General features: G+C 41.0%; 1 protein-coding gene and 1 pseudogene across 2 annotated transcripts; one reads left to right on the top strand and one right to left on the bottom strand.

Moving 5' to 3' along the window:
* Window positions 1-2,056: 2,056 nt before the first annotated feature.
* Window positions 2,057-2,860, bottom strand: LOC133043268 (transmembrane emp24 domain-containing protein 9-like; annotated as a pseudogene).
* A 2,766-nt stretch (window positions 2,861-5,626) lies between these two features.
* On the top strand, window positions 5,627-10,690 carry CLEC12B (C-type lectin domain family 12 member B). 2 transcript variants are annotated; one of them, XM_061124100.1, is made up of 6 exons: window positions 5,627-5,757; window positions 7,575-7,673; window positions 8,127-8,345; window positions 8,851-9,005; window positions 9,409-9,524; window positions 10,627-10,690. In XM_061124100.1, exons 1-6 carry the CDS (start codon window positions 5,667-5,669, stop codon window positions 10,688-10,690), a joined length of 744 nt encoding a protein of 247 aa, XP_060980083.1. In that variant the 5' UTR covers window positions 5,627-5,666. The 2 variants fall into 2 exon arrangements, with proteins under 2 accessions (XP_060980083.1, XP_060980082.1); XM_061124099.1 differs by having other exon boundaries at window positions 10,540-10,690.
* The last annotated feature ends 4,403 nt before the right edge of the window (window positions 10,691-15,093 follow it).

The raw sequence follows: 15,093 nt of genomic DNA, 5'->3' as shown, positions 1-15,093 counted from the left end.
AGGAATGGTTCCCCACTTTCTTAGGATTAAATTGGGACCACTTAGAATGTAAACTGGTGCAACCACTATGGAGAACAGTATGGAGGTTCCTTAAAAAACTAAAAAACAGACCTATCATATGACTCTGCAATCCTACTCCTGAGCATGTATCCAGAAAAAAACATGATCTGAAAGGATCCATTCACTCCAATGTTCATTGCAGCACTGTTTACAGTAGTCAAGACATGGAACCAACCTAAATGTCTGTCAACAGAGGAATGGCTAAAGAAGGTGTGGTACATTTATATAATGGAATATTCAGTTCAGTTCAGTCACTCAGTCATGTCCGACTCTTTGCGACCCCTTGAACTGCAGCACGCCAGCCCTCCCTGTTCATCACCAATTCCCGGAGTTCACCCAAACCCATGTCCATTGAGTCGGTGATGCCATCCAACCATCTCATCCTCGGTCGTCCCCTTCTCCCAGCCTCAATCTTTCCCAGCATCAGGGTCTTTTCAAATGAGTCAGCTCTTCGCATCAGGTGGCCAAAGTATTGGAGTTTCAGCTTCAGTATCAGTCCTTCCAATGAACACCCTGGACTGATCTCTTTTAAGATGAACTGGTTGGATCTGCTTGCAGTCCACGGGACTCTCAAGAGTCTTCTCTAAAACCACAGTTCAAAAGCATCAATTCTTCGGTGCTTGGTTTTCTTTACAGTCCAACTCTCACACCCATACATGATTACTGGAAAAACCATAGTCTTGACTAGATGGACCTTTATTGACAAAGTAATGTCTCTGCTTTTTAATATGCTGTCTAGGTTGTTCACAACTTTCCTTCCAAGGAGTAAGCGTCTTTTAATTTCATGGCTGCAATGACCATCTGCAGTGATTTTGGAGCCCAGAAAAATAAAGTCTCTCACTGTCTCCCCATCTATTTGCTTTAAAGTGATGGGACTGGATGCTATGATCTTAGTTTTCTGAATGTTGAGCTGTAAGCCAACTTTTTCACTCTCCTCTTTCACTTTCATCAAGAGGCTCTTTAGTTACTCTTCAGTTTCTGCCATAAGGGTGGTGTCATCAGTATATCTGAGGTTATTGACATTTCTCCCGGCAATCTTGATTCCAGCTTGTGCTTCTTCCAGCCCAGCGTTTCTCATGATGTACTCTGCATAGAAGTTAAATAAGCAGGGTGACAAGTACAGCCTTGACGTTCTCCTTTTCCTATTTGAAACCAGTCTGTTGGTCCATGTCCAGTTCTAACTGTTGCTTCCTGACCTGCATATAGGTTTCTCTAGAGGCAGGTCAAGTGGTCTAGTATTGCCATCTCTTTCAGAATTTTCCACAGTTTATTGTGATCCATACAGTCAAAGGCTTTGGCATAGTCAATAAAGCAGAAATAGATGTTTTTCTGTAACTCTCTTGCTTTTTCGATGATCCAGAGAATGTTGGCAATTTGATCTCTGGTTCCTCTGCCTTTTCTTTCTTTTTTTTTTTTTTCAATTTTTTTTTTTTTTTAATTGGGAAACCGATGTAACAAACCTAGACTTATTGAAAATGAAATCAGTAACTAAGACTCTGCAGGCCCCATCCCCAACCAGCACCAAGGCCTCTGCTTGGCCTGACCCCAGCTTCTTCAGTCCCCAAAAGAACAACCACATGAAGAACCTGGGGTCAACCTCAGGGCTACTTTCCCACAGTGCAACTCCCCATACCCCACCCTCAATTGACACACCCCAGATCAGCAGGCTGGGTCTAGGCCCAAGGAGGGAATAGTGAGGTTTCCTGGGTGACAGGGAATCACAGCTAAGCCCCAACCTGGTCAAAATTCCAAGTTAGCAAAGGAAGACAGAAGGAAGACTGGCTTGCCCACCTGCTCCCCTCCCCCCAGTCATCCCAGACAACAGGCTCACATCCTGTAACACTGTGATTCTGAGGTGTCAGTAGGGCTCCCAGTGGCTTCACCAGATTACTGCAAAGGGGCCCAGGGAGGAGGCAGGCATTTATTCAACCATCTGCTCAGTATTAGCCAGCCAAGCTGCTGCCCTCCGCTTGGGCTGTGGCCCTTCTCCCCTCCAAATACCCATGGCCAGGAACCAGTTCTCCTGCCAGAGAGAAGTCAGTCCAGGAGGCCCTTTCTTCCCCAGCCAGGGAGGAAGGCTGGCCTGGGATGGCTACACCAGCTTCTTGGCTTCAAAGAAGCTCTTGAGGTGTCTCATCTGCCAGACGCCGATGGCTACGAGGATGAGGGTCTGCAGGATCGACCACCACAGCACCCTTTGGTTGGTGCTCTCGCTGGTCTGCCGGAAGCGTTCCTCTCGCCACCGCTGGTAGTTCTGCTCTTTCTAGATCTGCTCCACTTGCTCGACCCGCTGTCGCACTCGTAGCTGCAGCTCACTTAATTTGTCTTTGGCAGCAATTTCTGCATAATCGTTGGCATGTTCACCTACCTGGATATCCAGGTGAACTCTCAGCATGCCTCCAGCAAAAAGAGAGAACTTGGTGGAATTGGAGTGAAGACAGATCTGATGCTCACCAGGGGTATGGGAGGTGAAGGTGAATCTGCCTTCAGAGCCACAGTGCCGGGCCAGGATAACTTTATCCTCTGGGTCTTTAACCTCCACGAACATGCCAAGTCCAGGGGTGGCTGGCTGGTAGTCCTCTCGCTGTTTGTCATACAGCTGCGTCCGGTAGTTTCCTATAACCATGGTCTCGTCCGGAATCTCCTCAATAAAGCACTTTTTCCCCCCGTCTCCCCAATGTGGAAGTATAGCGCGCCTCCGCGGGCCGCAAACCACAGCAGTAGGAGGAGGACCCGAACGACCCTACCCAACCGGGAGCCAGGGCAGAGCCCGACGACACAAGCTCCGCTCAGCAGCCATCTTGCCCCACCTCCCTCTGCCTTTTCTAAAACCAGCTTGAACACCTGGAAGTTCATGGTTATTGCTAAAGCCTGGTTTGGAGAATTTTGAGCATCACTTTACTAGCGTGTGAGATGAGTGCAATCGTGCGGTAGTTTGAGCATTCTTTGACATTGCCTTTCTTTGGGACTGGAATGAAAACTGACCTTTTCCAGTCCTGTGGCCACTGCTGAGTTTTCCAAATTTGCTGACATATTGAGTACAGCACTTTCACAACATAATCCTTTTTCTCAGCCATTAAAAAGAATGAAATAATGCTATTTTCAGCAACGTGGTTGGACCTATTCATTGTCATACTGAGTGAAGTAAGTCAGACTGAAAAGGAGAAATATCATGTGGCATCCTTATATGCAGAATCTGAAAAGAAATGATACAAGTAAACTTACTAAACAGAAAGAGATTCACAGAGAATGAACTTATAGTTGCCTGTATATATGACTATATTCAAAATGGATAACCTACAAGGACCTACTGTGTAGCACATGGAACTCTGCTCAATGTTATATGGCAGCCTGGATGGGAGGGGAGTTTAGGGGAGGATGGATAGTGTATATATATATATGGCTGAGTCCTTTCAATGTCTACTTGAAACTATCACAGCATTGCTAATTGGCTATGCATGCATGCTAAGTTGCTTCAGTCATAGCCAACTCTTTGTGACCCTATGGACTGTGGCCCACCAGACTCCTCTGTCCATGGGATTCTCCAGGTAAGAACACCGGAGTGGATTGCCATGCCCTCCTCCAAGGGATCTTACAGATCCATGGATTGAACCCATGTCTCCTGAGGCTTCTGCATTGCAGACAGATTCTTTATGGCTGAGCCACTGGGGGGTGGGGGGTGGGGTCAGAATTTTCCAGGCTGGACTGGAGTGGGTTGCCATTCCCTTCTTCAGGGCATCTTCCTAACCCAGGAATTGAACCTGGGTCTCTTGCTTTGCAGGCAGATTCTTTACTTTCTGAGTCACCAGGGAAGCCCAATCAGCTAGTCCCCAATACAAAATAAAAAGTTAAAATTAGGACCACCCAGATAATACAGGATAATTTCATCTCTCAAAAATAATTTCCTCTTGTTATCTTAATCACATTTGAAATGTCCCTTTTGCCATGTAAACTACCCTATTCAAAGGTTCTGGGGACTAGGACACAGACATCTTTTGGGGGCTTTTTTTCTGCCTACCACAGGTTCTTAACAACAATTTACTTTCTTGTATAAATAAGAATGTTTTAAAAAGTATGATGGGATTGGAAGTAGATGCAGTCCTCTAAGAACTGTTAAGTCCAATGCTTGTTGCGACTAAATGACAAACCACATATGTGGTATGCTATTTTTTCTCATATTCACCCAAAGAAACAGCCAGAACGCTTTCTATATAAATTGTCAGTTCTTTATTACTCATTGGGGTATTGCTGAAACCTATAGTTCCAGCTGTGGGTTAACTTCAGTTTTTGTGCAATGGGTTTATTTCAGTTTTATTGGAAACACATTTTCAGAGCATTTTTAGGCCTAAGAAAAGATAGAGCTTGGTTAGTTCAGCAAGTTGTTTTTTTTTTTGTTTTTAATAAAATGTAAGTAAATTGTAGCTGAAAGAGAGGCCTAAAAACACACTGACCATTTTCCCATTATCAGTGCTCCTTATGAATATCCAGCACTATCCATCCCTGTGGTTTCCCCAAACTCTATCTTCTGATTTTTCATACCTAGAAGACCACATGTTTTCTATAGGAATTTCACCTGTCCTTCAACAATGACTGTGGGCTGCCGTTGGGCTAAAAGCCAAGTGAGCAAACACATTAAAAACGGAAACAAAAGCACTTTCCCATGTGCCAGCCTCATTCTGTCCCTAACCTGCCTGCCTTTTTCACTCTCCTAAACATCAAGCAATCATTTTTAAAATCTCATTCTAAGTGTTAGCTGTTACCTAAAGGAGCATTATTCCGTTAAGAACATAGTCATGTAGGAAGGAAACTCCCATAATGTCCCATTTCAATAGCTGTTATTTCTTCTCTGAGCCCATTGCCAACACCAGCTGTCGGTCTGTCTCTCACCAACATTTCTTTTTTAATCAGCAGTCATATGTGGGTGGTTTTCAACTGTACAGCTCTTCCTGTCTTGGTATGTGTAACTACAGAGCTCTTGCTGTCTTATATGTGTCTCCTTGATACCCCATATGAGTGAGTGTAAAGCAAGATCCAGGACTTCCCTGGTGGTTTAGTGGTCAAGACTCTGGAGTTCTACTGCAGGGGGACATGGATTCAATTCCTGGTCAGGGAACTAAGATTTCACATGCACAAAGCACTTCCAAAATATTTTTTTTAAAGAGCAAGTAAACCAGATTCACAGGATTAGCTGACCTTAGACACAGGCAAAGAGGACAACCTGTGTCATTATTAAGACACTCAGGGCAGCCTGAGCTGGGAACACTCAGTCCCCAGCCTCCGTGCTGAGAATCATGGGAACTTCCCCACAAAGCCATCATCCCTGCTCCACTTCCAAGTATCCCTTCTTTGCTTCAGCAAGAAACAATGCTGAAGGAGCAGGCAGTTGAGATCTGTAGTATTTTGATTGCTAAAGGCAACAGTTGCTTTCTCTCACTTTTTCTGCAGAAAAACAGATCTTCATTCTGTCCTAATGGGGGGATGGTGGGATGGGTCTTGGGTCACTTGGGTGTGAACATAAGAACTCCCAGCCTTGCAAAGAACATTGTGTTCTGGGGTTTGATGATATTGAAACATTAATTACGCATAGAGTAGAGCTTTCTTCTACAATGTCTGAAGACGTGACCTACGCGACACTCACGTTTCAGGATTCCGTTGCAGCAGGAAATAATCAGGATAGAAATAACCTAAGGAAAAGAGGTAAGGGTTCAGAGATGGCAAGACGTGATCTTGGGGGATGGACAGGTGTTAGATACCCTGAGGTGCTGGCTTTGACATTGATGCTTTTTGAGAGGTCTGCTGTGGAATTTCCAAAATGGAGACAAAGTTGGAGAAGCTTTTGGTAGAGTGGTGTGCTCTACATTAAGGAGGAAATATGTGGCTTCCAGGACTTTTTAAAATTGGGAGATATTGCTGTGTGTCACCAAGCTCTGTGTTATAGTGAATTATTTCAGCTGAGGATGCCAGAGATTGAGGACTGAGATTTCTTTTATAAATGTAGTCCTTGATATTTATAACTTGTGAGAGATGCCAAGGGGAATATTTTTTTAGAGGCCAGTTTGGAAACTTCTAAACTAGAGAAGTCGGTGGGAATTTTTTTTTTTTTTTTTTTTGGTAGGATTATCTGAACTTTATCTGAAAAGATAAACTGGAGGATGAGTGAGGTTAAAATAGACAAGAGCTAGCTTCTGTCTTATAAGTACTTACAAATTTTTCAAAGGGAAGTTGAAATTCCCAGTATAATTAGTCATGCTGAATCAATATTGATATGTGTATAGTATTTTATATACATGATATCATGCCTTCATCAAAATAAAATTATGAAAGAAATGGAACAATAGTAGTACTTTCTCTGAAATATTAATGAGAAAACTGAGCTGGAAAACATTAAATGACTTAACCATATTCATGCAATTGTTACATGGTAGAGTTGAGACTCAGTTCTTATCCTTTGCTCATTCTCTTGTACCAAATTGAAAGAAATAGCTGTTTCTGTGATCAGGAATCCAATTTAACGAATCAGACTACATCCTTTACCTTCAGGAATCTGCTGATAGTTTAGGACAGTTTGTTGTCCGAGTCATCTACAATGTTCTCCTGCTTTTTAGATTTGTTTTTATTTTAAGCATGTATGTGTATATATGTGTATGTGTGGTTTTGGGGATGAGATACAAAAAGATGATAGGATAGACTTTGCATGTGTCTAATAAAGGTGGTTATACATTTCTGTTTTGTTGTTAAAAATAACTTAATACTTGAGAAAAAGGGAGTTGTGAATATGCTGCATATGTCAGAGCACCTGGAGATTGCATTAATCTATCTGAGACACTAAGCTAGATGCCCCTAGATCCAGAATTAAGGAATAAGAAGGTGAGGTAAGTATAAAAACTATAAATGTATAAAGTTTTATGTATATACTTATGTATATAAGTATAAAAAATATATATGCATACATGTACATATATACACATACATATATATAAGTAAGATATTACATTTTGAAGAGTTATCCTCTGGCTTTGTGGTCTGTTCTGCTGTTGGTATGTTATCTTGTATATTCATTCATTCTCCCATTCAGTATCAATTCACTATCTACTAGGTGAAAAATAGTATACATAGTAGGTATAAGCAGAATTCACGAAACACCTGCCTTGTGGAGGTTTGCGGTTCTAAGGGTTTCTTCCATTGTTGAGATCATCCAGAGAATTTTCCACAATATCTTATTCATGAATTCAGTCATCTTGAAGAAGAAAGATGTGTGGTGATGTAAAACAAAAACCTGAAAATTAGGAGGCTGTTAAAGCAATGGAGGATGGTGGAGAAAAGAAAAACTGGAGAAGAACTGTGGTGGGGCCCTTGTTTTGTGCCATTTTAGATATTTTGGAGATAGAGGATTTGAAGAAGCAAGAGAGGCATTTTGATATCTGGATGGTTGTTAAGTAGGAGAAGTAAACAACTCAATGTGTAAAATCCACAAGGCAGTTCTGTTTGCTAATCTTTGTGTTGGCTTTTTTCAGGGTATCCAGCTCCATCCTCCATATGGCGTCAAGCTGCCCTGGGTCTGCTAACTCTTTGTCTGATGCTGTTGATTGGGCTGGTGACCCTGGGAATTATGTGTAAGTGTGCTTGCATCAAACTCAGGGCAGGGGATTAGGAAATATATCTGTAACCTATATAAATTTAGGTTAGATTATATTAATATGATGGGTGCTAGCATCATAAACCCTCTAATGCTTTCTGCCACCTCAGCTGTCTCTCATTCTTTATGTCTCCAAGATAAACCTGAAAAAGATGTACTTCATTGTTACAAGGATTTTGGTTGTATATGAAAACCGAATATATGGTTTTCTCTTGACAAACTAGACTATGAAGACGATTTTTATTTTTCTATTTTTTTTTTCCTAAGAGTTGAAATAAAAAGGCATCAGGTGTGTTTTTTCCATGATACCTGGATTATTAGAGACTACCAATAAATATTAAATCTAAGCACTATTTCTGTGTTAAGAGAATTATCTACAGCTGTCATAAAGAATGGAAGGCTATATATGAGTTTGTCTTCTGTCTTGGAGCTTTGCAGATGTCCAGTGAAATTAACTCAGATTCAGACAGACTGACTCAACTCCAGAAAATCATCCACCAACAGCAGGACAACTTATCCCAGCAACTGAGCGAGTACAGGAACTTTCCTGTGGAGGAGGAATTTCTCAAATCACAAATCTCCAGTCTATTGAAGAGGCAGGGACAAATGGCCATCAAACTCTGCCAAGAGCTAATCATTCACACTTCAGGTAATCAGGACTTGCTGACCAGTGAGATCAAATCTGTTGCTCTGGTTTAGACTGATGATGTGCACCACATCAGAATATGAGAGGGTGTTACCAATGACTTCTAATGATGCTGCCATAAATTTACAGAAGACCAGTGAAAATAAAGTTTTTCTTTTTTTTTTTTTAAACATGGAGGTGAATTTGGGAAACATCTTGGGATGAGATCAATCTGAATATTTCAGCTCCTCATTTTATGAACAATTTTAGATGATCCTGTTGTTATAAGGAGTTAAGAAATACAGCTGATATTTCTGAGGCCAGAAGACTGAGCCCTGAAAAGAGTATTTCAGTCACCATTGTCCCAACATATAATCTTGGGTGACTTTACTTCCGGGGGCTCCTAAAGCGGTTTGTTTTTAGGGTGGGGGTTTTGAAGCCCCATTGTCAATTTGAATGATTTATTTTCCAGGTCCTGGTCTCTCCAGCGTTGTTGAGTTTGTGCTACTGGGTGTAATTTCTTTTTCAGACCACAAATGCAATCCTTGTCCTAAGACCTGGAAATGGTACCAAACCAGCTGCTATTACTTTGCAATAAATGAGGAAAAAACCTGGCCTAACAGTAGAAAAAACTGCAGGGACAAGAACTCCACGCTGGTGAAGTTGGACAGCCTGGAGGAAAAGGTCAGGTTGAATCTCTTTCCCTGATTAGAGAAATTATTCATGTATTTGAAAGTAAATAGAATTTCTGAGTCACATGGTAGGAATTCAGTGCATTTTGAGTAAGAATTGGGCTTCCCTGGTAGCTCAGCTGGTAAAGACTATGCCTGCAATGCAGGAGACCCCCAGTTGATTCCTGGGTTGGGAAGATTCCCTGGAGAAGGGAATGGCAACCCACTCCCGTATTCCGGCCTGGAGAACTCCAGGTCACAAAAGAGTTGGACACAACTGAGTGTCTCAAAGAGGGACAAGACTGAGCGACTTTCACTTTCACTTTTCACATGAATTCGATGAATGGTCCCACCTCTCTTACTCCAGCAAACAGGAATGTGGCCCTCACAGAACTTTTTCCCGTTTTCTCTTTCAGGATTTTCTGAGGTCACAACAACTACCCAAGTTTCCTTTTTTCTGGTTGGGACTATCTTGGGATCCATCTGGCAGGAGATGGCTTTGGGAGGATAGCTCTAGACCCTCTCCATCCTTGTAAGTCTCTAATTATTGGGGAAAGAACCAAGTGAAAGATACTAAAAAATGGAATATTAAGAAAATAAATGTGAATTATAAGAATTATACATCTAGATACAAAAATGTACAACCTCCAAAGAAAAGAGATCTTCATTAATAGAGATGGAAATGAGGAGGACCTCATTTCATTTGTGAGATAAATTCATGGCAGGACACTGAATTCCATCTATTAGTTTAAGCTTATTTCTCTATTTAACAAACACAAGTAATACTTATGATGTTCAAACTATTATTATTCCTATGATAAAAGCCCTGTTATATTCCCATTTTATAGATTAAAAAATTGTCATAGAGAGAGTAAACAAAAGTGTATACATCGCAAGTAAGATTTAGTGAGCTAAGCCTTGAAGTGAGAAAAGAAAATTATAGTGTAGTGCAGATCATTTGAATAAAAGCAGTCCAGGGCATATGGAAGATTTAGACATGATCATCATTTTCTGATGACATTACTTAAGAGTTATCATCAATTCTTTAGCAGAAGAACTAGGAACCAATATCAGAACTACATCTATGCTGTCATTCATTTCCTCTAACCTCTGTTTTATTCTTTTCACGCCTCACATATATATAAATATATACAAAATGATATTTGTGCATAGTAAAGTGTAACATATTCTTATACAGAATGTGATTTTATTTTTGTTTTTCTTCCAAAAGTTTCATAGTAAAGGAATCCTAGTTCTTTTAATATATAATCTGCACTGTAGTTTCTATCATGTTATGGAGAGAATAGAAATTCTCAACTCCCGATTTAAGCTTCCTTCTTAAATAATTCTATCTGAGATCATGAGTAATTGGAAATTAAAAAAAAAACTCAAATATGCAAGCTTTAGGGATTTTGATGGTTGCTGGCCGCAGAAGTCTTTCAACATTCACACGCATGATGTTTCATTGTCAGGGAAGTGGAAAACATTGAATTGTGATCGTTTCAAATGTGATATTTGTAATTAATTTAAAGTTGATTCTTTTTCAGGTTTAGTGCTAATGAATATGCTCAGATCAATGAATCCAAGGGATGTGCCTATTTTCAAAATGGGAATATTTATATATCCCGCTGCAGTGCTGAAATTTCTTGGATTTGCGAGAAGACAGCTGCATTAGTGAAGATTGAAGACTTGGATTAATATGCTTCCTCCAAGATGTAAGGGACTTATGATTATATGTGATATGAGGAAGGAAAAAACTTTACTATTAAAGGGGAAAAAACCAGATTAAATAGTCACTGTCTCTATATTTAGACCATCAGGCAACAGGCAAATAAACTTCCTACACACAACACCCTCCACATCATTGTCTGATGCCTTCTGATCTGATGTTCTTGTTATTTCATCTCAAGGTTACTGGAAACCTACAAGAATAGCTGTTCTATGACCATCTTAAATCTCAGACACATTTCACTGAATTTCCTTTCTCTCAAATAACAGACTTTTCTTGCTTTGTTGTTAAACATGCCCAAGTGAACAGGGGCGATGTGTAAATATTTAACAGCCAGAATTGAAACAGGCCAGAGCAGTGGAACAAGGTCCAGGAAGCCTGTTGTGACAGTTGCTGGATCACGTAGAAATCTGGGGGATCCCGGAGAAGGGGTATATGGGCCCCCGAGGTGGCTCAGAGGTAAAGAATCCAGCTGCCAATGCAGGAGACACAGGTTTGATCCGTGGGTCAGAAAGATTCCCTGGAGAAGGAAATGGCAATCCACTCCAGTATTCTTGCCTCATAGTTCAAGTAAACAGGTTTACTAATTCTCATATAAGACTGAAATGGAAGTCTCATATACACAGATTTAAAAAGCAACTTTATCATTTCTTTTTAAAAGTATCCTACTGCCACTGTCATTCCCAGAAAGATAAAATTATTCATCAAAGGTCAAAAACTCTGCACCTGACCCCTATACACTGGGCTTTTCTTTATTCTCATGGGAAAGCTGATTTCTTCTATTGTTCCTCTCCAGAGAGATATCTGCTATTAATAATTTTGATATCTTTGTTGGCTAGTTTGTTTGCAAAAAGAGGTTACAGTTCTTTTCATTGAAATCTTGTGTCTTTTAATTCTTATTTCATGGACTCTCTCTCATATTCACTAAACATGACTGTTTTTGTTTCTGACCTTGGAGTGACTCTGAAATTTGATCAGATTTATTGCTCATCGTCCTCTCCCAGCTGCCCTGCTATCATCATGTTATCCCTGGCAGCCTCTACAGCGTAGGAGTAAACCCCAAGCTCGTCTTGAGGATATATTAGCTTCTTGTGTCAGAATAGTTTATCCCTCATTGCTTTTTATGGTAGCTTGGCATATGAGACACAGTGTATCTCAAGAATCTCAACCAGTCTCTCTGTTTCTACTATCCCTCTTCCTCCTGCCCTGGTTAGAACTCCTGGGAGGTATTACACACACACACACATACACACACACACACACACACACACACACACACACACACACTGCTTGGGGAGAGCCCAATTTTGTATTTTTTTTTATAACTTTTTCCTCATTAAATAATTACATAATGTCCAAATCTGTCTTCACATCAGATTTATGTGGAGAGTCCCCTTAAAACTTTACATTTATTGATTTATTTGTTTCTCACAATAACCCTAGGGCTTCCTGGGTGGCACTAGCAGTAAAAAACCTGTCTGTCAACACAGGAGATGTGGGTTCGATTCCTGGGCCTGGAAGATCCCCTGGAGATGGCAATGGCAATCCACTCCAGTATTTTTGCCTGGGAAAATCCATAGACAGAGGAGCCTGATGGGCTACAGTCCATGGGATTGCAAAAGAGTCAGACATAACTCAGCAACTAAATAACAACAATTCAGGGAAGGAAGTATCCCATGCAGAAATTGCTTTTTGGAAAATGTTTGACATAACTTAGTCTATTCATTGATCTTGTTTGGATGAGCTGTCATTATCTTTGCAGAACTTTCCTTTAACATTTTTCCCATAATTTTGTCAATTACAGTTTAGGTTTTCCTGCTCTGGTAGCAACTCATGTATTTTTCTACTCCTGGGCCTCTGCTCCAGGAAGCTATGATTCTACTGACCTGTCTCTTCAAACTTATGGTGTGGTGATTTGCCCTGTGACCTCAGTTCTCTGATGGATATAAGAAGGGTTGCTTATTTTTAGTCTTTTTTTTTAACTTGTTGTGTGATTGGGCATGATCATGTCTAGACTCCTTACATGTCAGACTAAAACCCACAAATATGTCATTTATTGTGTGATCTTGAAAGATAAAGGCAAAAAGAGAAGTGGGCAGCAGAGGATGAGATGGTTAGATAGCATCACTGACTCAATGAACGTCAATTTGTGCAAACTCTGGGAAACAAGGAAGGACAGAGGAGCCTGGTGTGCTACAGTCCATGGGGTTGCAAAGAGCTGGACATGACTGAGCGACTGAACAACTACAGTTTCTATGATTAGAGCATGCTCATTGATTGACTTGATGAATAATGAATAAGTGAGTGAATACAGTAAGAGTCAAGTAAAATAGAAGCAACTAGAGTCATATATGACAACATGTTTTTATTTCCTTAAAATTATAAAATGAATCCAGAAAATAATCACTTTAGCTTTTTTTTTTTTTTAATATGTAGGATTCCCTAGCAAATAGTCTCTAAAATTCTGAGATTTCTATGTAGAAGATTTAATGTTATATGTTCTTGAGAATAAGAGCTTAGAGAGTAAGACAAGAAACACTGGATAAAGGTAAAAGTTCATCCATACAACACAGTTGAGGATTAGGGCTCAGCTAATCCTATAGGGAACTCTGGAGCTAGGCTGGTCTTTCAAAGCTGCATCTTTAGAGGCCAGAAGGCTGAACCTTTACACCCCACCCTCACCTGTTACCTTGTCCACTCATTTGATGTAGGCTGTCCCTGAGAAAGGTGACTCCCTTTGGCAGACGGCAATTTCAAGAAAAAGACTCAGCAGAGAATTCAGTTGCCAACACTCTCAGTACCTTGGGAAGTAAGTACATCAGTCCTGATGGGAGAATCTGGGTAGCAAACCAGAGTACTTGCTGAAGTCTACTCTGTCACTGCTTGATTTGCTTGATTAATATGTGACTTTCCTTTACCAGCCCCTCCAGTGTTCTGTCCAGTCTCTTTTCTTGATGAAACTCACAAAAAATTAGTGGGACAAACTATACTCCCAATCGTTGCAATCTTTCCTGAAACTGGAACTAATATTCATCACCTTCCTATCCCACTACAATTCTAGTTCCATGACCCTTACCAACACCTTGAACTAAACTAAACATTTCACCTGGTAGGGTGACCAAGAGACTCATCACTAAGGGGTCTAAGCCCCTGGATATAATACCCCATTTCTACTGAACTTACCTATTTGCTGTCAAAATTTAACAGGGGACTATCAAGAGATATCTAGTGGATCAGCTTGGGGTCAAATACATGCTTCACTTCCTGTCTTAGGCAACAGCCCTACAATCTCCTGATAACCAGGTTTAATGAGCCCTGTTAGGATTGTGACTCATTTTCTTTCCTGCTGGGCTCCTGGCATGAGAAGTCCAGAGGAGCAGACATAGCTTAAAATTTAATGAGATTTTCACCGTGTTGCCTGAGAAAAGAGTTTGTACTCAGGGAACCAGGGCTTCTGACAGATCCTAAAATGGTGAGGACATAAGCACAAATTCCCCTTTTATTAGCATAATCATGCATTTGAGAAAAGGAAATAATCAGACCTTTCAGAAAATACTAGTCTCTGGCTCTGAACCTACGCTAGTTCCAGGAGACCAATAATATCATTGTGACCCACCAGACAGAGGAAGAGCTTAGGGAGGTTAGGCGATAAGTGGAGTTTTAGTTTAGGTCCATCTCACTGTGGGCCCAGTGTGTCCCCAAACCCATTCTGTGGTTATTTTCCATTTCCAGAATGCACAATTGGAACAGATCAGCTGGCAGAATTCCCCCTTACCAGGCATTTGGTCCCATCCAAAACATCCATAAGACCCATATTGAAAGGTCTTTGATGCTTGGTCATACTGAAAGGTCTTTGATACTTGGTCATATTTGGTCTTGTCTAAAACCTTTTGGCATGAACCAAATATGTTCATGGGTTTATTGGGTAGCTCAGCTGGTAAAGAATCCATTTGCAATGCAAGAGACCTCGGTTCCGTTCCTGGGTAAGTTCCTCTGGAGAAGGGATAGTCTACCCTCTCCAGTATTCTTGGGCTTCCCTTGTGAAGGATGCACCCACAATGTGAGAGACCTGGGTTTGATCCCTGGGTTAGGAAGATCCCCTGGAGGAGGGCATGGAAACCCACTCCAGTGTTCTTGTCCGGAGAATCCCCAAGGACAGAGGAGCCTGGTGGGCTACACATGGGGTCACAAAGAGTTGGACATGGCTAAGCACTGCACAGCACATACATGGTCACAGACATTTCGGATAGGAGGAAAATGTCAAGAAACTTGGCATAGACCAAATGTCTCATGGACCTTTTGGTAAGGATCCAATGGCTGCTAATCTCCTGACCTGCAAAGCTCTTTCTGGGACTTTTGGTATACTGACTGT

Source organism: Dama dama, chromosome 22 (genome assembly GCF_033118175.1).
Source record: "Dama dama isolate Ldn47 chromosome 22, ASM3311817v1, whole genome shotgun sequence".
Lineage (NCBI taxonomy): Eukaryota > Metazoa > Chordata > Mammalia > Artiodactyla > Cervidae > Dama > Dama dama.
Note: the sequence above shows the minus strand (reverse complement) of the source record. Positions and strands in the feature narration are given on the sequence as shown.

Bases quoted from the DNA above. Each gene is read 5' to 3' on its own strand.
- CLEC12B (XM_061124099.1), top strand. From the start codon at position 5,667: ATGTCTGAAGACGTGACCTACGCGACACTCACGTTTCAGGATTCCGTT. The intron at 8,346-8,850 runs GTAATCAGGACT...TTTCTTTTTCAG, and splicing joins GCTAATCATTCACACTTCAG to ACCACAAATGCAATCCTTGT. The intron at 9,006-9,408 runs GTCAGGTTGAAT...TTTCTCTTTCAG, and splicing joins TGGACAGCCTGGAGGAAAAG to GATTTTCTGAGGTCACAACA.